The 24760-nt window shown below is 39.5% G+C and overlaps 1 protein-coding gene across 1 annotated transcript in view; it reads right to left on the minus strand.

Moving 5' to 3' along the window:
• The window catches only part of LRBA (LPS responsive beige-like anchor protein), a 363867-nt gene that overhangs the window by 212292 nt on the left and 126815 nt on the right, over positions 1 to 24760 (minus strand). Inside the window, 2 exon segments of the mRNA XM_081926283.1 lie at positions 315 to 481; positions 20749 to 20857. Coding sequence (XP_081782409.1) covers positions 315 to 481; positions 20749 to 20857 — 276 coding nt within the window.

Below are 24760 nucleotides of genomic sequence, written 5' to 3' on the forward strand. Positions count from 1 at the left end.
AGATAATTTACAAGCTGGTTATATAGATCTCAATCAAAAGGTGGGTCACTGAGACAACTTTGGTTTCTGGATCACCTTATTAGATATATCGTTACTTCCGCCTTCTTGTACTCAAATGAACATCTAAACACAGGCACTCCGTTCTATTTAAAAGACATTATGGAAAACCTGAGAGTCAAAAAATGATCAAGTTGTAGAAATGAATCAGTTGCTTTTTTGTTAGTTTAAATCTAATTTTAGTGTTAACACTGTCCTTTCAGGACCAGTGATACCAGACACATCCACATATTGCCAAATGTTAAAGATCTGTTTACCTTGGTGCAGAATTGCCCCAGGCTCCATGCTTATCCATCAGAATGTTGATGATTTTCTGTATTAGCTGAGTTGCTGTCACATGATCTCGATACTTGGCCGCCCTTATCAAATGATCACACATCTTCTCATCGTCTCGCTTATCTGCAGAATACTGGGCCGACAATGACTGAAGTGGGGAAGAGAGGACAAAGAAAAACATGTTAAATACTGTGCACTTCTGTACTCAGTTCTGTCAACAAAGAAAAAGTTACTAGACTCTCCACATAGAATTTCTGCAACAAGATACAGACCCAGATCACACATAACACTAAGTCAAACCAAGTCTATGTGTGATTGCACAAGTATGCAGGTAAAATGCCATGATATCTGTACTAAAAAAAAGATAAACAAACATGGAGGGGGGAGTATGCAGGTAAATCACAGCTACTTTGCTCCTACCATGGTCCCATTACCACCACACTACCCACAGTTAAGCCACAGTTTGGGTTAGTGTTTTGCCTGAACCTAGGCTCATGGTTTGTCTTGCTTCTGAAAAATTACAAGCTATAGTCAAGGTTTATTCTTGGCAAACCATTTGTGATTTGTCAGTGGGAAACAGACCATGAGTTCAGGTTCAGACATCAAGTTTAACCAAATCATGTCTTAGTTCTAGGTGGTGTAGGAGGAGCAGGATGCAGGGAGCAGCAAAGTAGCTGTGATTTTTATTGTGAATACCCACTTGTTCACACTTAGCCTTTGGCTTAGCTGGGGCTGATTTTAGTCGGAGTCCCCAACATCTAGAAGGTCAAAGGGTTCTCAACCCCAGACCTAGAGGAATTTGTAAATACATGATGCACCCAAGTTCCTTTTTAAGAAGGGGTTGGTGATAATGCAATTAACTCTTAAATAAGTATGCACATTGAATTTTATTTGAGAACACTTTATGGTTTGGGAACATGACATTCAAAAAAACAGAATAGGAAGCCAGCGTCAGTAACTCTCATATACCAAGAAGAAGCAAGTGTTGGTCAATGGTAGGTTCATATATGAAACACTTGGTCTCTTCTACTGCTGGACCCCTGCCCCCCACCCTACGACTGGCATTCATGCTGCCTTTGACTGTGGAAGTGCCATAGCCACTGAGAACCTTAGATACCCTTCTAAAGTCATCCAAGCAGTCTTAGAAACTGAGATATGAAAGCTAGGATCTAAATGGCACCTTAAACCTAGGTTATGGGCACAACAATGGAATGTCTAGGCACACTTTTTTATAACAAGAATACAAAGCTGAAAATGAATGAACTGCAGCTAAAATATTATGTTCATTTTTCACATGGTGTCCCCTGCCCACCCCCTTATATTCTCTTCTCCAGCCTTCAGAGAGTAGCTGAAAGTGGGGGAGACAGAAAAAGGTCCTCCTTTCCTTCCACTCTGCAGTTTTAATCTGAAATATTAGGTGTACTACTGCGCCCAGAGCTCAGAAACTGCTCGCACTAATGAAATTCCCTGTCACAAAATGCACCCTAGAACAATAGGAGTTTTGAACACTGCATCCAAGTTGATAGCCATCTTACAGTAACAAATATCATAGTTTAACTATGTGCTGTGTGAAGATGCACATTCTTTTGTCTGTTCAATGCATCTGTGCACCATTTGATTTGTTTCACATTGTTTCACATTACAATGAGCCCGGCCTTGGCTGGGGAGGCAGGGTATAAATAAAAATTATTATTATTATTATTATGAAGGCTAGCGCATCCAACCAACTAACTGCTTCTTTATCCCCATCAAGACCAGGTAAGCCAATGTGATAGGCAAGCAATGTGAGCAGGGTAAGCAGCCCCTAGTACTTTCAGAAGATGTAATCAAAGAAAGAATAATTATGACTCTAGAGTTTATGTTAATAGTGGGTGACATCCAGTGGTATCAGCCTACTCATGCAACAGACTTTTGTTTGCACAGCAGGACTTTCCTTTTTACACACACACACACACACACACACACACACACACACACAGCCTCCTGCACACTGCCAAAATCTGCTGTATAGGGTTGCAGGATCCTTTGGAGCAGTTTTGGTGGCATAGGGAGGCAGACAGAATGGGAAAGTCCCATCCAATTTGCTCACATGATGCTGAATATAACCCAACATGTTGAGAGTAGTTCATTGGCTTAATTTTCATATACTAAGTCAGAGCTCTTAAAGAAATGGGAGTGCCTGATCACCTCATCTGTCTCCTGAGAAATCTCTATGTGGGACAAGAAGCTACAGTTAGAACTGGATATGGAACAACTGATTGGTTCAAAATTGGGAAAGGAGTACGACAAGGCTGTATATTGTCTCCCTGCTTATTTAACTTATATGCAGAATTCATCATGCGAAAGGCTGGGCTGGATGAATCCGAAGCCGGAATTAAGATTGCGGGAAGAAATATCAACAACCTCAGATATGCAGATGACACAACCTTGATGACAGAAAGTGAGGAGGAATTAAAGAACCTTTTATTGAGGGTGAAAGAGGAGAGTGCAAAATATGGTCTGAAGCTCAACATCAAAAAAACAAAGATCATGGCCACTGGTCCCATCACCTCCTGGCAAATAGAAGAAGAAATGGAGGCAGTGAGAGATTTTACTTTCTTGGGCTCCATGATCACTGCAGATGGTGACAGCAGCCACGAAATTAAGAGACGCCTGCTTCTTGGGAGGAAAGCAATGACAAACCTAGACAGCATCTTAAAAAGTAGAGACATCACCTTGCCAACAAAGGTCCGTATAGTAAAAGCTATGGTTTTCCCAGTAGTGATGTATGGAAGTGAGAGCTGGACCATAAAGAAGGCAGATCGCCGAAGAATTGATGCTTTTGAATTATGGTGCTGGAGGAGACTCTTGAGAGTCCCATGGATTGCAAGAAGAACAAACCGATCCATTCTTAAGGAAATCAGCCCTGAGTGCTCACTGGAAGGACAGATCGTGAAGCTGAGGCTCCCATACTTTGGCCACCTCATGAGAAGAGAAGACTCCCTGGAAAAGACCCTGATGTTGGGAAAGATGGAGGGCACAAGGAGAAGGGGACGACAGAGGACGAGATGGTTGGATAGTGTCTTCGAAGCTACAAACATGAGTTTGACCAAACTGCGGGAGGCAGTGGAAGACAGAAGTGCCTGGCGTGCTCTGGTCCATGCGGACACGACTAAACGACTAAACAACAACAACAACAACAAGTCAGAGCTTAAATAGGAATTTAACTTTTGGTTATACTACGTCAGCTCCTATAAAGGTATTCAAGTGTTTAATACTATAGGAACAATATTAAACTGGTGGGTTTTCAACAAAAAGATAGTATAATTGACCTTATTATAATAAAATGCAGTGCTTTTTTTCTTTTTTGAAAAAAAGGAGCCAGTACTCACAATGAAGTTATTACAGTAAGTGCCACACTTTATCATTTGGGGGGGGGGGAAGGTGCCAGTACTACATACCCCTGAGTATCCCCAGAAAATAAGCACTGATAAAATGCCATATAAAATGTGTTACGAAAAGAGCAGTCGAGACATGGTAAAAATCAAGGAAAACAACAATTCGTATGAAAAACAATTAAGGATGGAGAAATAAGGGAATTTCCTCCTTTGACTAATGATTTTTCCAGTCTACTAGGATATTCCTAGAAGTATAGAGAAACAGAGAAATGTTTGAAAACAAATGTTTCTGTGTATGCATCTATTTTCAGCTCCACAACAAATAATAGTGTAATGTTAAATATTCCTATACTACGTTGAATAATACTAAGTTGAGGGTGTGTGTTGTTTTTTTTTAAAAAAAACTATATCCAAGCTAATGATTACTAACCATTTCCCATAAGGGTATCATTAAGAAGAGAAAAAGCAATCTGAGGGGAAGCAAAAACATACCACCTGCAAATGCAAATTCCCATCCGAACCACAGATTTTAGTAAATGGAACAAGCTCCTGTGTTTTTCTGTTAGATCTTTTGCACTTGACCTTTAACCTCCCGTTTAAAGTCTGAACTAGAAATGCCACCCAGGGAAATCTTCCAAAGCTCCTGAATAAGACTTAGAAAAATGAAAGCTTAAAACCTCAATAGCAAACAAAAGTCAACCAATGACAATGTCTGACAGCCACCTTCAATTCTGAAGTGATGCTTCTGTCATCCAACGACTCAAAGTATTGATTTCTTTCAGCATGAAAAAGCCCAAGCCAATGAAATAGATATAGCAGCATGCCCCCTTTCCCCTCCCCCGATAATAGCCATCAAGGTTAACACAGGCAGAACACTTATCAAGGTATCTTTTCTATTTCTTCTTGTTTTAATGGACTGAATACAATGTATTGGCTTTTCATCTCTGCAACCTGCAGCCTCCGCCCTCTGCATCATCATCATTTATCTAGCCCTTAACGGATCTGAAGATTCAGGATCTGCATATAAATTAACTTTTTTCGAAAGCTATTTGTTACAGAAATCTGTTGTGGTCTCATTGCTTTGCCATATATAGGGGGTCCTGGTTATTATTAACATAGTAAAAGTAGCCCCCCTCCACACCCCAGGGTCTTTAGAAAATAGTGTTAAGACTATCTCATGATTAGAAGAATTATAATCAGTACAAGGAATTTCTATAAAGGACAGTAATGTGATATACTGGTGCTAGTCAAAAGAGGGTTGATATTTTTACATGACGATAAGAATATGTTTTCTATAGGTAACAGAAGGAAATAAGCATATAGCTAGGAATGCATGTTCAATTTAATAATTTTTCTATTCCACTTCCTCTGAGATTTAATTTGTGCTTAAGGAAGTTGCTTTCTCTGTGTCCTCACTGAAAGGTAGATGCTCCATAAGGCAGGCACCAATTAGACAAATAGTAGAATTCTAACAAAGACAATGCAAAAATCATACTGCGGCAATATCTTATAGAGTTATACCTTGGATCTTGAATGCCTTGGCTCCCGAACAAATCGGCTCCCGAACGATCGAAACCCGGAAGTGAGTGTTCCGGTTTTCAAACGATTTTCAGAAGCTGAATGTCCGGCGTGTCTTCCGCAGCTTCCAATTGGTTGCAGGAGCTTCCTGCAGCCAATCAGAAGCAGTGCTTTGGTTTCTGAACATTTTGGAAGTCGATTGGGCTTCCAGAACGGACTCTGTTCATCTTCCAAGGTACGACTGTATTAAGACCAACTAAAATTGAAGTAGGTTTTTTTTTCCATCCTGAGGGCCACTTCACTTCATGGTTCACCACCTAGGGTCCACATGTTAATTGTGGGTGGGGCAGAGTGGGAAAAAGTGGATTGGGCCAGATGCAAAAGTAGGCGGAGCAATGGATGGTGCCTTAATCTTTGTACACTAGACTACATTCCTTACACACACACGAGGAATTATCACAGTTCAAGGACACGTTCCAGACAGATTTGTGTCACAAAAGTGTGACAAAACAGCAAACAAGCTTCCAAGTTCTTCAGAACTCTTCAGGCAGGATGTTTGGATTACTATATAACACACTCTACGTGGAGCTGCCTTTGAAAAGTGTTCAGAAACTTCAATTGGCTCAAAAAGCTGCGGCCGCACTGTTGACTGGAAGATGAACGAGTGACTGGATCCCTGACAAGGTGGATGACACATTGAAACCCTGTAACAGTGGTGCCACAGTAGACATGGGGACACAGTTGGCATCCTTATTCTTATCTGAGTCTGCAGCAGCAGTTACGGTAGTCCCTGTGTTCCTATCTCTGCTATATCACTATGTGTCTGTAGTTGCTGATGAGTAGCTGTCTTAGTTGGTGCCTGTCTGTAAACTCCCTACCATCAAAGGTCTGTGAGAGGGAAGTGTCATTGTCCCATTGGTTTCAGCTGAAAACCGTTAAGTGACAAGTAATGTTCTGTCTTTTTCTCTACTGTAGTAGGTTGTTCCTAAGTACCAGTCTAGCCTTGTGGAACTATTTCTCTCTCTCTTCCTGCCCCACCAACAACCTTCTTTGGGTGGGTAGTGCAGTTTGAGAAATGCTGATGGAAATTCTTAAGTTGTGACTCTGTCTGATGAGTCAGGTGTGGTTGGATCGTTGGTCGTATCACTCATCTGGGGAAGTGGACAGCAGCCCACAAAAGCTGATGCCGAAATAAATGTGTTAGTCCATCAAGCAGCACAAAACTCCTTCCCCCCCCCCAACGCAATATGGCCACCCCTCTGGGGATAATAAAACAAATTCTTCTTCTATTGCTGTACTGTAGCTATATTGTAGCTATTAAAAGGAAATACGGTAGCGAACCTTCCTGGCATTTATTTGTATGCTTAAAACTATGAAACACTGAGTTTAAACAAGGTGACACACACAAAGAGCAGAATACAGAGCTACTACTTCTCTTTTGTAAAGAGTACATGACATTAGGCTTACAAAGTTTCTTCACGTCCATGACACAAGATTACTGCTAAAGATTACTGCCAAAAATATTCAAGCAGGAAGGATTCTGGTAAGTGGAGAGTGAGTTCTGCTCATGTTAAAAACCCAATTCCTTCCCCTCCACTGTTGCTTCCTGTCTCTTCCAAAACCTACCTGAGGGCTGGTAAGGATTTCCAGAATGGTAGGAGATGGGACATGCAGACTGTAGTTAGAAGAGGGAAATCAGTGGGCAGGGGAAGGTTAGATGAAAAATTGTTCTTCTGCTCACACAAGGCAACCCAAAACTAACAGAAGTTGCTGGCAGGTAATCAGAAACTTCATGATATTAGGATTCTAAAATACACAAGCAGCTACAACTTGTGGCCAGACAGAAACAACAAATCAACAAACCTATGGGGGGGGACCTCTACTCTAGCTTAAAATCAGAAATAAACACAAGCTTTTAAAAAACTACATCCCTCTTGCAAAAAAGAGTGTGCTTACTAAATATTTTACATTGTTTTTGAAAGATACAGACACACACAGACACACACAAATGTTTACTGTTATCGGTGGCCCATTACACAAACTAAGATGTTTTTATTTTCTGCTCAAGTACATACAGAGTACCCAAAAGAAGAAAACTACATCAGTTACAAAATCAGATTGCAAATGTGTTTACGATAACTAAATTACAGCTAATCATATTAACTGCTTCGCCCCCTCACAGTACATCATGCTTTCATCAAATCAGTCAAGCTAGAACACTGAAAGGAATATACTTTCTTATGGTGCTATCTTTCCCCAAGATCCTCTTTTTTTGAACTGACTGCAGGGCTGAGCCATATTTATACAGCTCAAAACCTGAAAAGAAAATCAGTCATATCCAAAAATACTTTGATCTGGATAAAGTGAGAGCCAAGGTATGCTCTACAAATTCCTCACAAAGGATATACTTCTGTGTATACATGCAACCCACCAATAGATAGAAATGTTTTATAAAGCCACACTAAGCCATGGCTCCTTTGTACATACATGGGTAGATGTGGCAAAATGCCTGTGCAAAGCAACAGTCACTTGTGACAATTACTTATGGGTTGAAAGTTTCTACATGGCAAGGTAGAAACACAATATTGATAACAGGTTAAGACGTATAATTTTACCTCTACCCTACTTAAGCTGAACGATTGTTTTAAAAACTTCCTAATAAGTATACAGTGCTTATACTCTTAAGAATGGCATTATCATAGGCAGACAGGAGGAGAAGAATAATCTACTCTGGTAGTCTTAATGCCAAGATGAGTTGCCTACGCCTCTGAGTGCATTCCAGCCACCATGTTCCTTCTCAGTTTTCTCTTTTAGCAACTAAATTCAGGGACCTAAATAAACTATACTTTTGGTCTAACTTTGCTGCTGTATTCTCTGTGTCCATATAAGGAAGACTGTCGTTGTTGAAGTCTTATCAGGCTGCCTCACACAACAAACAGTTGTTGCCGGGGAAAAGAGGAAAAACAAGAAACTGTTGTAAAATATCTCATTCAGATATTATTTAAGGCAATATATTTGACCTAGGTTCTCACAAACATGTAGCAAACAGTTCATTCAAAAGAACTGTACTTCTTTCATAGAGAGCCTAGGTACCTGAAAAAGAACTAATTTCAGTCTCACTGCTCAATACAGGAAGTACTGTTGAAGTGTATTTAGCAAAAGGATTCAACATAACAATAGTGGTAGATAAGGACCAGCAAATGTACATGAAATCCTTTTATTTCATAGTTTTCTAAACTAAAAAGCAGCATTTTAAGGAAGAATATGTGGTCTACCACTGACAATGTTTGATCTAATCCCTGAAATCTAATACAACATTTAAGAAGCAGTCACATGCTTCATTCCTAATGAAGGCCTAGAAAGGAGAGTTCACTTTATTCTGGAGGCACGTATCAAAGTAGATCTCACCAAGCAACAGAGGCGCATCATCTAAGGATCTTTTTCACATTAAGAATCCTATTAGAAGGAAAACACTAAAAGGTAATTGAATTTCCCTCAGTTATCTTCATCTCTGTCAGCTCCTGCTACAATAACTTACTCTCCAGAGCACAGATAACTCAATTCTGTCCAGCAAGCATATGTTATGAATCTCCAAAGCAAACTTGTCTAAATCATTCTGGTCTTCTATCAAGGTTGGCTGTGGATATGAACTCTGACAGAAAGCAAACAAATTTATTTTTATCTTTTCAATAATTCACTTCTTCATGGCTTGATAGAAGAATCTAAGGATATTTATGTTTTTAGTAATTTTGGCATTATAAATACTGACTGAACATTTACTGGAATTAAAACCTGTTTAAACAGCCATTTTGTTATTAGCACTTTCAAGCTGAAAGATAATTTGGGTGTACTGTATTGACTTACTAGAGATTTCTTTAAATGAAAGCATTCCTTCCTATTACATTTGCACAATTGGTTAAAACTAGCATGTATACTTCATGTTTAATTCAAAACCATGCTTAAATGTATTGTGGTTTATATCTGTGGATGTATTTTTTGCAATTATTATTTAATACATTTCTGAACCTGCCTTCACCAAAGGTTCCCAAGGAAGTGCAAAACATTAATACATGTATCAAAACATCAACATTAAAACCACACACCTACTAATACAGTGATTCTTATGCAAATTCAGCAGCTATAGCTAACAGAACAACCAACCAACACCTTCCACCAAAACCAAAAGAAACAGAGATGTCTTCAGCTGATGTCAAACAGGTTCCAGCAAGGGGGACAATTGTGCCTACAAAAGAAGGAATTCCACAAGTGGGGTGTCATAACGGAGAGGCACTTGCACTGCATCATCACATAATTGACCATGGCTGACAACAGAACCATCAGAAAATCTTACGGCATGGGTTGGCAGATAATGGGAAAGGCACTTTTACAAATACCTAGGTCCCATGCCATGAAGGGCTTTGAACTGGCAGGCAACGCTACTCTTTTAGATTAAAAGGTTAGTTAAGAATGCTTCAATCTAAGAATGCCTTTTTGCAATTCTAAGGTAAGTGAGACTTGAAACGTTAAAAACATACCTTGAGAAAACAGAAGTAGAAATAAAAGCAGCAGCCGTTTATGATAAGGTTTGAACTATCCTTGGTTGCCAATTGTGGAGTGTCAGTTGCAGGAAGGCAAATGTAGGATGGGGGGAAAAACTGTTGATATACAATCTAGTAGCCTGTGCCAGTAAAGTACCTGCGATCACATTCAAATCTAGCACAGTATGTTGCCCTACTTTTAATAGTTTCTATTCCTACATTCCTTCCCTTCCTACCAGTCACCATGCCCAATCTATTATTCAATATATCGATGGTGCTTAAACAAACTGCCCATGATCAGTACCAAATGAGGGAGCTGAGGCTAAGTAGGGAGTTCCAGAGCTGTGTAAGTTCCGGAGCTGGAGGCTATGAGCTCAACAACAAGCTTTTAATCTAGCAAGGCTCCAGAGGCGACGGAAAGACTTAAATCCTCACTGCTAGCTCCTCTTCTTCCTGGTCATCTGCTGGGCTGCTATTCACAGTGGAGTCTTTTCCCTCCTCCCAAAAAGGCCTTGCATCTAAGGAGACCTCTAGTCATACATAGACCCTGCAGGCAGGCAGGCAGGAAGGCAGGCACACATATGCCAACTCTGTGCTTGAGTGTAGGATGAAATTTGAGACTCAGGGCTTGGGCTATGATCAGGTGGCTCAGGTGAGACATGCATGACATGAGGCACTCCACTACCTTAGGACATTTGAGGGTCCCTTAGGGTTTTTATCTATACTGTGATTCTATGCAAGGCCCCAGGACTTTTCCACAGAGAGGGTCTCTCTTGGTTTGGAATGGGCAAGTTTCTGACACAAATTAGACTTTAGGACAAGTGGACATTAGAAAATAGGCTCTAATTAATTAAAGGTTTGTTACAACTTTATGCCCCTACTAGAACTACTCTTTGGATTCTTTCTTACAGGTCCTTAACCAGTCCATACTAGATAAATTTGGAGCCGCCATAGTGTAGCTGTGTAGTGACACAAAGCACAGAGGCAAGGTATGGTCACAGAGCCGGCTAAATCAATTTAGGTCACTCCCTATGATCACCTATAGCTAAAATTCTACCAGCACTTTGATAATGGAGCAGGAAAAAAATGAGAAATCTACTAAGATTTATCAATTATGTCCCACAGGAAAATTTATTCTTGCTTACAGACAACTTAATATGGAACAGTTATTTCTCAGCAGCAAGTCAACAACCCAGACACATAGATCAAGGAAGTACAATACCAACAATGCTCCTTCTCTTTCTTATTCTATGAAGAGGACTATTCAACGTCAGACATCAGCCATGCTGCTGTATCTGCACTAAACATACATTTACATCATACAGGAAGTGTGCAGTGTTGCAGACAGAGTTGTTGGAACTAAACTGGGAAAGGGTTCAAATTCTCATGAAGCTCATCAAGTGGCCATGAGCCAGGAACTCTTTTATCCTCCAAAACTCACAGTCCTGCAGTGAGAATAAAATGGGATAACTTAGTGCCACACCAAGCTCCCGATTGGAAGCGCAGAATTCAAATGTGATAGATTGATCACTTGCCAGCAATACTCTGAAGGATTTTACATGGACATAACAGAAGATGCATTAAGCATGTCTCATTTTTGGATCCCTCTCAAATATTCCAGGGGCCCTGAACACTGTGAGACACATCACTGTTCACTCACACAGATCTCCACTAATGAGAAATTGTTCTTAGGGTTCAGCTAGAAGTTATATGGGAGATATACAGAATTTATGGATATCCCCTGTTTTGCTTTTGAAGAAGTTAATAGCAGCTGGCAAAGATTACCAGTTTCTACAGCTGCATCTTTGCATATCCTGTGCTCCCTTGCATCCCTGCATCAGATCAGAGTCTTGGTTCTTCTGACCCGTGCTGTTTTCCCTTCTCCTGAAGTTGCTATTTGCTCTGTAGAGGAAAGTATGCTGGGCAAGGCGCAGCAAGGCCCTCCCCCAGCAATATAATAATCATGATCTGATGCAACCCTCCCCCCCCAAAAAAAATGTTAACATCTTGCAAAGTTATTTACTTGATCTCAAAACCCAGGCCTTTTAATAGTTTTACTTGATAAATTGGTTTTATGCTACTCTTACATACTATTTTACTATACATTTCTACAGATCAATCCAAAGAGGGAGTGAGGGAGGGAGAACTGAAGGTGGATGAACCACAGAGCCTAGGACTTGCTGATCAGAAGGTCAGTGGTTCGAATCCCCGCGACGGGGTGAGCTCCCGTTGCTCGGTCCCAGCTCCTGCCAACCTAGCAGTCTGAAAGCACGCCAGTGCAAGTAGATAAATAGGTACTGCTGCAGTGGGAAGGTAAACGCCATTTCCGTGCACTGCTCTGGTTCGCCAGAAGTGGCTTAGTCATGCTGGCCACATGACCCGGAAGCTGTACGCTGGCTCCCTTGGCCAATAAAGCGCCACAACCCAAGAGTTGGCAACGACTGGACCTAATGGTCAGGAGTCCCTTTACCTTTACCTTTAATGAACTTCCATCCACATTTGTCCATTTCAAGCTGTGGGAGAGAGAGAGCCATTCAATTTCCCTCCCACTGTCTTCAATTGTTTCCAATGATAGGGGGGAAACACAATGCCATACACACACCAAGAGGGTACGCTGGGTAACTGGGAATGCTATTCCACTTTGCATCTACTAACAGAGCTCTTGTGTTGAGTAAGGCAAAGGATGCAGAGGTTTCTGGAGGTAGAAGGAGTATTGTGGAGTCATATCTTCCTCTCCAATGGAAGACCTCTCTTTCTGTCCTCATAGGAGGAGATCTAAAAGATCCTATAGGATTCCAGTCTTACTGTTGCTGGTTTCCATTGATTTAATCTTAGTATGATTTAAGGCAAATTTTTTTTAAAAAAAAGTTTTTGAAGGGCAGGATGCAAATTGTTTAAAGTAAACAAAAATAACAGAAATCAGGAAGGGAAATCCAGATTGTGGATCTGCTATGTAACATCTAGTTGCGCCCATACATATATCTTGAATAAACCCCTCTCTTCCTACTTAAACATTGGCCTGGCTCAGTTTTGGCAGGGAATGCTAAACTTTATTGTATTTTTAAATTATTATTCAGCTGACAAACAAAGCATTCCACCGACCCCCATTGTACTGTTACAAGATTATCCCAGTTTAAAAAAAATAATGCTGAAAATGTTGTTGACCATAATTGAAATATACCTTCTTCATAGTTAGTAGCTAACAACATATGATAATTATTATATAAAAAGCATAACCATTACTAGCTTCTTCAGAATTTAAAGCAGAAGATCTTTTACAAAAGGAAGTCTCTACCATAACGTCATGCTGCTTCAGCAAACACTGTCATCCTTTTTAAAACAACCCATTAGTCTTTTTTGAATTACACTGATCCAAATCCAGCAATGTCTTTATTTTTTTCAATTCCATCTTTTAAATAGTATTTTTTATTAATTCCTGCGAAACTTAACAAGAAAGTAGCTAGTTTGTTCATCCCTTTACATTCATGTGTAAGCACCACATGAATTATTGAATTTCACAAACCAGCTAAATTAAAAAGTCATATTTGTAGGCAATGAGAATTCAAAGGATTCCCCCCTCATATGCTCAGTATGAACCTGTTGTGAGAGAAGATTCAGTAGAGCGCAAAGGGGTTCAGCTGATTCCCCAAGGCTGAGCTATAGCCTTTTGGTTGGACCTGATTACCAGCACCAGCATCTTCCTGTATGGTAGCTAAAGTCAGAAAAATCTGGGGAGGATACACAAGTGAGGAAGATATCCCACATCTTGGGGAAAGGCAGAGAGAAGATGCTAATGGAAGTCAGAAAGAGGTAAAAGATACAGTGGTACCTCGGGTTACATACGCTTCAGGTTACATACGCTTCAGGTTACACACTCCGCTAACCCAGAAATAGTGCTTCAGGTTAAGAACTTTGTTCAGGATGAGAACAGAAATCGTGCTCCAGCGGTGCGGCGGCAGCAGGAGGCCCCATTAGCTAAAGTGGTGCTTCAGGTTAAGAACAGTTTCAGGTTAAGTACGGACCTCCGGAATGAATTAAGTACTTAACCTGAGGTACCACTGTAATTTATAAAGTAAAACCAATAATAATTTGACATTAACGTTATAGGAAAAATGAAAGAATGTGGCAGTTTGGGTGCATGGGATAAGATACAAATTAAGTGTGAAAGGAGTGGCGGAGAAGAAATTACAGATGAGTAAAAACAGTTTGAAAGGCAAGGGGAGGGATATAAATTAAAAAGCCTCTGGATCAGCAAGTGGGCAACCAAGCCAAACTGCCCCCCCAGCTAGTGTCTGTATTTATCAGGGATGTAAACAAATACGAATTTCTGCCTGATGCATCAATAAAATGCAATGTCGTTCCCCCACCACAGCAATGTGTGGTGAACTTCCAGTCAGAATTTCTTCACGTGCAGCTTCCCCAAACACTCTTTACCTACGCAGCTAATATATTATGCCTGATGCATCTATAAACCGCACTGCTCACTCTTCAGCTGTTAACAGCCATCTAGCTCCAAATAGTGGGGAAGCCTGAATTATCACTGGGTACCATACCAGTATCTACATTGCCCTTAACAGTTGCAATTTGGAGCTTGAGTAAACATGGAAAACCCTTAACACAACATGTTAAGATGAAATGCTTCCCCCCCCCCCCAAAAAATTGAATAATAATAAAGTCAGTGCAGCCCTACAGTTTAGGGACAGAGATTTCTCCAGATGTCTGGAAGCCTCACTTGCAATTGTTCTACATGCATAATACACAAACACAGAGAGCACATAAATTATCTCAAGAAATACCTCTTATTTCCCACCTTTTAATGCCATATTTCCCCCCAAGCCAATAGTGTATGTTTCCTCCTATTTACATCTTATTGTATGGAAACAAACTTTAAAAATGAATCTGTTCACATTCTGCACTAGTCTAGTATGGCTGAAAAAGCCGGATCCTACAAATGCTTTCCCTCTTTTTCCTTGAAGTTCAGGGTTTTACATTAGCCGCCCTCATCCCTTAGATGCACAAACAAGCTAAATATAGACTCGGGTGGCGCTGTGGGTAAAACCTCAGCGCCTAGGGCTTGCCGATCGCATGGTCGGCGGTTCGAATCCCCGCGGTGGGGTGAGTTCCCGTCTTTCGGTCCCAGCTCCTGCCCACCTAGCAGTTCGAAAGCACCCTAAAGTACAAGTAGATAAATAGGTACCGCCTTATAGCGGGAAGGTAAACGGCGTTTCCGTGTGCTGCGCTGGTGCCGGCTCGCCAGAGCAGCTTTGTCACGCTGGCCACGTGACCCGGAAGTGTCTCCGGACAGCGCTGGCCCCCGGCCTCTTAAGTGAGATGGGCGCACAATCCTAGAGTCGGACACGACTGGCCCGTACGGGCAGGGGTACCTTTACCTTTACCTTTTTATTGAAAGGGGAAGGATAGGGAAATTGTAAGATGAATCAAAGTGGTATCTTGCTATTGATAGCCTTGGCCTCCATAAATTTGTTGAATCCTCTTCAGAGGTAATCACTGTCTCCCATGTGAGCTGATTCCATGCTTTACCTATGTGCAACATATATGCGTAACATATATTTCTATTTTGCTTTTCCACTCAGGAGCTAAACATTGTGCATGTTTCCCTCTCTGTCCCCCTTTTATATTTGCAGCATCTCTGTGAGATAAGCTAGGTTAATATATGTTAATACATATATTAACACACATATACTATGTATGCTATTATACATACATTAACATACATATATATGTAGATCTGGTAGGGGCCCGATCCACATACAGTATACCCAGCCCAGGAAATCCTGTTGGCACCTCTGCCTGGCCCAAATTATGGCCTGTGCCTATCCTACCTCACAGCTATGTGATGGTTGTATTACTAATGCTGTAAGAAGGTGTAATGGCTTAGGGCTGATTTCCAGATTGGTTGCTCCTAATAAACTGTTCCTATGATTATTGTCTTAATTATTTTGCCTTCTTTTTTTTAAAAAAAAAGAGAGTTCAAACATGTTCATGTGTGTAAACACAATACAGGAAATGTTTCTCAAGGCTACTTAAAAGCTAAAATTTAATAGATAAAGCATATCTGATGCTTAGCTATAAGGGAAGACTCACAGAAAACATTATTTTATTTTATTTTTGCAAAGGGGGACACGTGAAATAAGCTAGGAACTACCTGTATCTTTTGAGCAAGGCATGACTACATTTACATTCATATTCAACATAAGCCATAAACCAAAACATGAACAGCTTATTGCAGCTTAACTATAGCCTATAAATTGGCACAGGGTGAAAATTAGGGCTATAGAGAAGTCCAACTAATACGCATGAAGAAACATAACTGAAGGGAAAAGGGCAACAAATTTTACAGCAGCTGGAAATGCTAGATTTAATTATTGAAGGGCAATCATGCAGAGAAGTTAGCTGCCTAATATGATTTACAACAAAGAAGAATCCAATGAATATCCCAGTTATATTGACAAACTGCTAATAATCAGAACGTAAGACTATTGCAATTTGCGACAAATGCATAATTTAAGTAAAGACATCACAACAAAAAGGAAACGATGCATGCCTTACTTATAAACCACAAAAACTAACCTGCGTCTCTCTCTCTCTCTCTCTCTGTGTGTGTGTGTGTGTGTAAAAAACATGCTGCATTTTGAAGAACAGCTGTTTATACTACTGAGAAACTGACTGGCCAGTCACAAGCCATCAACATCCAAACAAAGCAGTATAAAATGAACGACATTTTATTCACACTTATATTTTCTTTGTTCATCGCTTTATATTTAACATTCTTATGCTTGTCTCTTAATCACTCTTGTATATATCACAGTTGGGACTATTAAGCATCCACTTTGCACGCAGAAGGTCCCACGTAGGATGACCAGCCTGAAACCTTAGAAGGCCACTGACGGTCAATGTAGACAACAAGTGCCCGAAACTGATGTGCAAATCACTGTACCACTGATTTTCAGAGCTCCTAATAAAACCACCAACAGCTAGTGCTCAAACACATAATCCAAAATGCATGCAGACTGTTATTAACATATGCATACTACTTGAAGGGACATTGCCAGGGATTCAGACCCATTTCTGTTTGGGGTGCTTCACAATTTCCCCCCTGCTAGAAGTGACATGGTGCTACACCTATTTTCCAGTACGCATGTTTACCATTTACTTTTAAGAGGTCATGGCAGTGGTGTCATCACCCCATTTTTGCAGGAGGTATTCACTGAAAACCATGAAAGAATACGTTGTATTTGTGGCACCTATAAGCATTCACAGTATCTATGAATATTTAATAGACTTCCCTTTAAATAATAATAAAAATCAGGTTCAAGTCACTCCAGATTTAGCCCTGGGAAGTCGTAAAAATTATTGCTCATTCCAAATTAATTGTGCAATGCTCATAAGTCTATTGCACCCACTATCAAAGGATCCCTGCATGCAGTAGGATTGTGTGGACATTGAGAAAAATCAGCGCAGACAAAAAAAAACCTTTCTCTTTGCCAATACTTAAATGGAATAATAATAATAATAATAATAATAATAATAATAATAATAATAATAATAATAATAATAATAATAATTTTATTATTTGTATCCCACCTATCTGACTGGGTTGCCCCAGCAACTATGGACAGCTTCCAACATATATGAAAACATAATAAAACATTACACTTTGAAAGGCTTCCCTATACAGAGCTGCCTTCAGATGTCTTCAGATGTTGGTTTCATTCTTTAGAAGATACATATTTTAAAAAGATATAGTCTTGTGATTATGAAAATGATGATCTAAATGCATACTGTGTGCTGTTTTGTGCTTTAATATAAAAATTAATCTCACTTTTTTAATTCAAAATTTTCTTCAGGGCATTTTAAACAGCAGTACTAAGAGTTAAATCACATTTTATTGTTATGTGTGAACATATTCCCTTATGTTTGCGTGATTTGATAACAGAATTAACTTGCTCTGAAGTGTGGCAGAGTTACAGCAAATCACCGCGTGGTTTTAGTTATAGTTTGTTTTCTGCACCCATCTGAATAATTCTGCTACATTTGGATTCATGCAATGTTCATGACTGAGTCTTAACTCCTATCTATTCCTTCACACATTTTTTTTCCAAGCAGCATAATGCTTCTCTTTCCAAAACTAATTTCTGCCGAAACATATGGATATATTGTGAGTTCAAGAGGAACATGGCTTGGTCAATAGAGAAAACTATGGCTGCCTCCTCCAGCTCTGATAAGTATAACAGAAGTGCTGTCTTTTCTGCAGTCTAGCTTCTGTTTAAGTTCAAGATTATGTGAATTAAATCCCTTCAGCCATCACACTGAGATATAACAGAGTCAAGGCAACATCAGATCAAGAAGTGTCAACCAACACCTGCCTGAAGACAGTTCAAAGACATAAGAAACACACAGAGAAATAAAAAATTGTGGTCAGTTCTGACAGAGGCAGCATTTTGAAATGCAGTAAAAAAAAAAAAATCCCATGATTTAGCTATTCTTACGTGAAAAAAGTGTGGTTAAAGGGCAGAGGGGTATGTTAGCAGCAGGAAAAGAAGAGCAATTCACCTAATCAATGAGGCCATGTCACTCATGGTGCATCTGCATAAAACCAGTGTATAAGTTGTCACCTTTGTCAGACTCCAATGATTATCAGGCAATGAACTAAAAAAGATGTATATTTCGTCTCCACAAGACTGTCTACCAACCCTTCATTTTTTGATGTAACAAATGAAACCTGTCTGCTATTTCACTAGCACAAAATGACAATGTAGATATCTGACAACATCTCTGTTTGCAGGAGTGGGTAACTAGGTCTAGATGAAGTACAGACAGCTTATTAAACAATGCACAGCATGAATCCTGAGACCCACAGAGATGACCTTTAGAAACATTACTACTGTCCAGGAAAATAAACTTTCCACTTCTTACGCATTTTTAAACAAATGTTTATGTGTTAATATATAAGGGAAATCCTCAATGTTTCATTTGTAAAAGAAAGCTGCAAAACAAAAATAAAATTAGTTCTTAGAAGAATCCAATAAAAAACTAGTTCATGGTGTATTTCTTTTTTGTTCTGTATTGAACTGGTCGGGAGGCCATAGTAATCCAATAAATTCAAAATACATGTCAATGTAATTCATTGTCCCTCAATAATAAGTTATCCCTTATTTTTATTTAGTTTGGGTTTATAAAAAAATATAAAATACTTTTTTTGTTACTACTTCAGCAAAAAAATAACTTTTTAGACTTTGTTTGCAGTATATTTATATGTGTAAATATTTGGTTGGAGGCGGTAACATATCCATGGGTACATTTTTATGAGCCACTGGAAACTGAAATACTATTACAGAACAGACTAAGGATTTATTTGTGTGAAAGCCACTCAGGCATTTATTTGTCCAAAAGTCATTGTGTGAAACCCACATGTGAACAAATACACATTTGTACTAGGTTTCCCCAGAAAATTAAAGGCACGTTTGTTTGTTTTTTAATGCTGAAATGGTTGACAGAAATGGTAGCAATTAGAAAATCTAAAATGTGATCCTTACAAAAATGATGATTCAGAAGCAGCTAACTCTAGATCCAAATTAGTAGCTTAGCTGCTCCACTCTTCTTAGTGATTGCCAGTTCTGTACCAGCTGCAAACTCTGGCGAGGTTCTTTAAGGCGCTGTTACCCTGCCAGTCCCCCCTAAAGACATTGTGCAAAAGCAGCTCTACTCAGTCAATCATTTTATTTTGAAATGGCTAAAAGATTGCTAGAGAGTAAATTTATACAAAGAGCAGCCTGATCTAGATAGATCAGTTAGTTTAATTCCAACGACATGTTTTTTATCAAGTACTTAAGATTCCAGTAGAGGAGTGGAGGGGAGACTAAAGAACATAATCCACATCAACAAGGACAGTCAGGGACAATATCTTTGAAAGCCATAAGCACGAGAGGATTAAGGAATCATACTGGTAAGGTTATAGTTCATAAGATCCATTTGCAATGCTACGTCAAAAAGGATAATGTGGTCATGGGATGCATAAAGAAGGAAATAATTCGTATGTGTGCAGCAACAATTGGGTGTGAAACATCCATGAGACCAGTGCTAGAATGCATCGGACTAAACAGACTGCCGTAAAATATTATACCTATTTGACTGGTGCAAAAAAATCAGTCAGAATGGTTTAAAAAATGAGAGTGTTCTAAGTAGGGAGAGTGTAGGAGCTCAACCCTATACAAAGGAAAACTAAACAAACTACAATCACGCAAGTGACTTCATGGAAAAAGAAAAGTACAAATTTGTTCTGATGACTCAGAGGGAAGTGCAATTGCTAAAGAATATTTCATTAAGAAAAATAATGCAAAGTTCAATTTAAGTCTACAAACAACACACTGCTTTATTAAAGTTAGCCTTTTATCTGTATTATACCAGATGTTATACTGGATGAACATCGTTGTCAATTATGAATGTTAAAGTACAAAATTGTAAATCATCCCAAATTTATCCCTATTCTCCGACCAGCAGCCCTGTTTACAACAAGTAAAAAAAGTGGGCTGGATCCAGAGAAGATACAGCAGAACTCCAATCACATAATGGGTCCTTCTTGTCTCTTCTACCCCCGCTAAAAGTTCCGTCCTCTCCCCATAGCTGCTCCTGAGGGTCAGGGAACTCTGTGGATGTGCAAGATGGGGTGCACAGAGAAGCAGAAGGACCTGGGAATTGAAGGAATTCAGTAGGGTTGCCTTGCACACGTGGAAGTGCTTTTCTATTTGTGAAAGATCTCTGGATCCAAGAGAACAGGTGCTTCAGAGCTTCTGTGTACTATTTACAGGTCAACATGGTCAGGGATTTTCAAGACAGAACTTCACAGGCACCTGATGTGTTTACATTTTTAATCTGGCATAGCTGTGGTACCTATGTTTCAGTTTACTACTCCACTATGTATGAATGAAATACTAGTGCGTTGTGTAAGATTTGGGACTTGCCTCAAATTCAGCATGCCTGTGAATATCTTCAGCTCTTTGTCTGCTCAGGATAAATTCTGCTTCATTTGCAACTCTCACCAGATGATCCTTCATGGTTTGGCTCAGCAATCTGTAAACAGAAAGAAATTTGGGACAAATTGGTAATGATGGATTTTAAAAAAACAACCAACCAACCAAAGGTTTTAAAGCATTTTCAGTAAAAACACTGATGTCCAAATCCAGCAATATGCTCCAGGAACAGATGTTCAGACACAAGCATGGAACTGCACCACCTGGAAGTACTTAGTCATTAATTTTGAGAGAGGGAGTTGTGACCCAAAATATACTTGATGAACACCTCTTGCATCAAAATGCCGGTTTCTAAAAATGTAAATAAAACAGCAGGAAGGGTTGATCATTAATAGGTTCAGAACGAATGAAGACCTGAAATTAAATGGAATTTAAACCCTTTTTCTCACCTGCTGTGGTCCTGAGGATAAGCCTTCTTCTGAAGTTGGGTTTCCATTTAACTTAAAGGGTAAGTTTGACTCCAGTTTGCATACATTACTTTAGAGTAGAGTGGGTCCTTCCATTGAAATGAATGGCTACTATTTAAATGAATGGTGACTACCATGAACGCAACAGAATGATTCTCATATTGAAACAAACACAGAACTTTCTATCAGGCATTGATTTAAATCACCACCAATACTACACACTATTGATGAATCTTAATATTTAAAGCTAAAATACACCTCTGCCAATACAGTACACTGTATTCCATAAAAAAACTTAGTTATGAATTTGATAATAAGCAAGCACAGTTAACCAAATGCAGGCTATACATAAAAACTGAGCCCATATTCCACTGATATTCTTTTAAGAAAGGATGGTAGCTGAAAATGGGATCAGTGCAAATGTATGGAAACCACAGGCAAAGAGCACCATGATTTTCTGGCACAGGCTTACTTTACTGACAACCAGTACTCGAAGTTTCCTAGATAATACTGAAGCTGAATTAGCTGTCTCTGGTTTTCATTTTAAATATCGAAAACATTAACTCTTTTCTGTTTAAAGATGCTGACATGCCCTTGCAAAACCTTAACACTACAATCTGATACTTAAAGCACTTTACTGATACAGGCCTCATTGAAGTGAGCTGGATTTACATTAGCTGAAAAGCAAGAGCCTTAGTCATCTGCAAATCACCTGAGATTTTCTATTAAGTTTACTAACGCAGATGTTCCCAATTTGCACAAAGATATTTAAATGCATGCAGAGATGATCAAACAGAACTCAAAGCAATAAAAGCCAAACTTCTAAAAATATACTTTGTTTTATAGGTGAACATTTTAACACAGAATGTAAAATCTCTATGTGATCTTCAAAACACTAGCTGAATTATTCTCCCTGTCCTTTCAGGACACCCCAAGATATCATTTGTATTTTCATCACATCCTTAACATTGTTTGATGTTCTTCTCATGTATTGTGGTTTTATCTAGCATGCTCTTAAAGCAATTCCTATTATGAATCCAGAACATTAAAACGAATTTGTTAATTGTAAGAACATAGTTTTCTATTAGACATAGACCATCATACACATTAAAAAAAACACATACAAGACAAAACTGTGGTCTTGAGGGTTTTTTAAAAATTGTTTTTCAGTGTCGGTGAGGGTTCTACACTTGACATTTCCAGAAATGAAAACTGGGGAAATGTTACCCCAGTTTTCGCCTCATAATCCTTTTAAGCAACTTGGAAAAAGTCATTATTTTAATTGGTATCAATAAAAGGACTTTTTAATACTATTTTGAACTTAGTATAAAATATATGCTCTTTCATTCTAACAATAAATGATATACATTTGGTTGTGAAATTTTAAGTGTTGTATTCCCCTGAATATTTCAAAAATGCATCCATATAAAAGTTACAGATACAATTACTTATTGTTGAAATAGTATCACCATCAACTCACAGAGTGCAAAATCAGATTCCCTGTCTGATGGAACTGACAACTTAAATTCTTACAAAAGATGGTGTGGAAAGAGAGGAGAAAGGACATAGCGAGGGAGGCATGCAACTGTTACACATACTCAAAGCATTGTTGCAGTAGGGGATGAAAGTAGAAGGGTTAAGCCAAAGGCTTAGTGGAAGAAGCGGGTTTTGAGAAGTGAGATGATATAGGAGTTCTGGGCAGAAAATGAGGACCAGCAAGAGATAATAAGGTAGCAAGCTGGTAGAATTGTGGATGTGGGGGGAGTTATAGCAGGAATATAATTGCATTTAACAATATTTTATATAGGCAGGTAAAAAAGGCAGATAATTAACAGATGAATGATTCTTTAACTGGTTGATTGCAACCATGATTTAGTAATCTATCTATAAGTGTAGAGTCATCATTCAGGTAGGTGGCCATGTTGGTCTGACGCAGTTGAAATAAATAAAAAACTGTCCAGTAGCACCTTAGAGACCAGCTGAGTTTGTTCTGGGTATAAGCTTTCGTGTGCATGAAGTGAGCATGCACACGAAAGCTTATACCCAGAACAAACTTAGTTGGTCTCTAAGGTGCTACTGGACAATTTTTTATGTAGAGTCATGATCTTTGACTTGTATGAGTATCCAGTGGAATAGCCTTGACCCATCTGTTGCCCTCCAAGTATTTTTGGACTACATTTCCTAGTAGTACCATCATGCTTTTGGGAGTTGTTGTCCAAAACATCTGGAGGGCAACAGATGGGTCAATCGGCCTATTTTTCCAATTCAGAGCTGATACTTCAGCCACATAAATTGTAAATACACCAAAGTTTATAACTGAAGTAAGAATAATAAATTTGTGAAAAATAATTTTGCAATATGGTGCACAGTAGAGCGTAAGTGGTGAACAGTGGAATGAAAAACAGATAAATATTGTTCAGTATCTGTACATGAATATCCTGTCCAGCTATATATAAGAGAAAAGCAGTTGGTGTTAACTGTAGAATAGGTAAAGGTACCCCTGCCCGTACGGGCCAGTCTTGACAGACTCTGGGGTTGTGCGCCCATCTCACTTAAGAGGCCAGGGGCCAGCGCTGTCCGGAGACACTTCCGGGTCACGTGGCCAGTGTGACAAAGCTGCATCTGGCAAGCCAGAGCCGCACACGGAAACGCCGTTTACCTTCCCGCTGGTAAGCGGTCCCTATTTATCTACTTGCACCCGGAGGTGCTTTCGAACTGCTAGGTTGGCAGGCGCTGGGACCGAGCAACGGGAGCGCACCCCGCCGCAGGGATTCGAACCACCGACCTTTTGATCGGCAAGTCCTAGGCGCTGAGGCTTTAACCCACAGCACCACCTGCGTCCCAACTGTAGAATAGGGGCCTGTTAAAAAAAAATGTTCTTAATATTTATTAAGGTTCTCAAATGTACAAAGCATGCTTCAATCTTAATAGTTAACTTTACATGCTTTAAGGAAAGAAGCCCATCATTGTAACATACAGAATAAATCTTTCCCTACAACTCTGAATTTTGAGAACTAAAGTACACATATTGGGTTGCAGTGCTAAGGACTAGCTTCCAAGTTTATATATTTCTGACCTGCCTTCACCTCATTCATATCGTTATGACCTTGGCCCTTGATGAACGCATTATTAGTCTAGATAGCACCGTGCTCTTAACACACTGAGGAACCAGTGTTCTGTTCTGTCTGGGCAAGGTGCGTATCATTAACAAGTCCATTGCTGAAGCTGTTAGGTTTCCCTATTAACAGCTGAGCTATGCTGGAGCTGTTTTCTTTTTAAGCAAGTTGTTGGGCGGGAGGGGGGGGGAGAATCAAAAGCAAATGTATTTTAATGTAGATTACAGAAACCTATAAATTACACTAATAATTTATGCCCCATAGCAAGCAAATGGTCTGGATCCCAGGAAACGTCAACGGAATGAAAGCAGCCGCAAACACAGTTCCCTAAATACTCAAACAAGATTTCTACCACATGGTCTTGCACCACCAGCTGCCCTGGGGGAGGGTGGAACAGGAGAGAAAGGAAGCCAGGTGAAG

The sequence above is a fragment of the Podarcis melisellensis genome, assembly GCF_964234715.1.
Source record: "Podarcis melisellensis genome assembly, chromosome: 9".
Lineage (NCBI taxonomy): Eukaryota > Metazoa > Chordata > Lepidosauria > Squamata > Lacertidae > Podarcis > Podarcis melisellensis.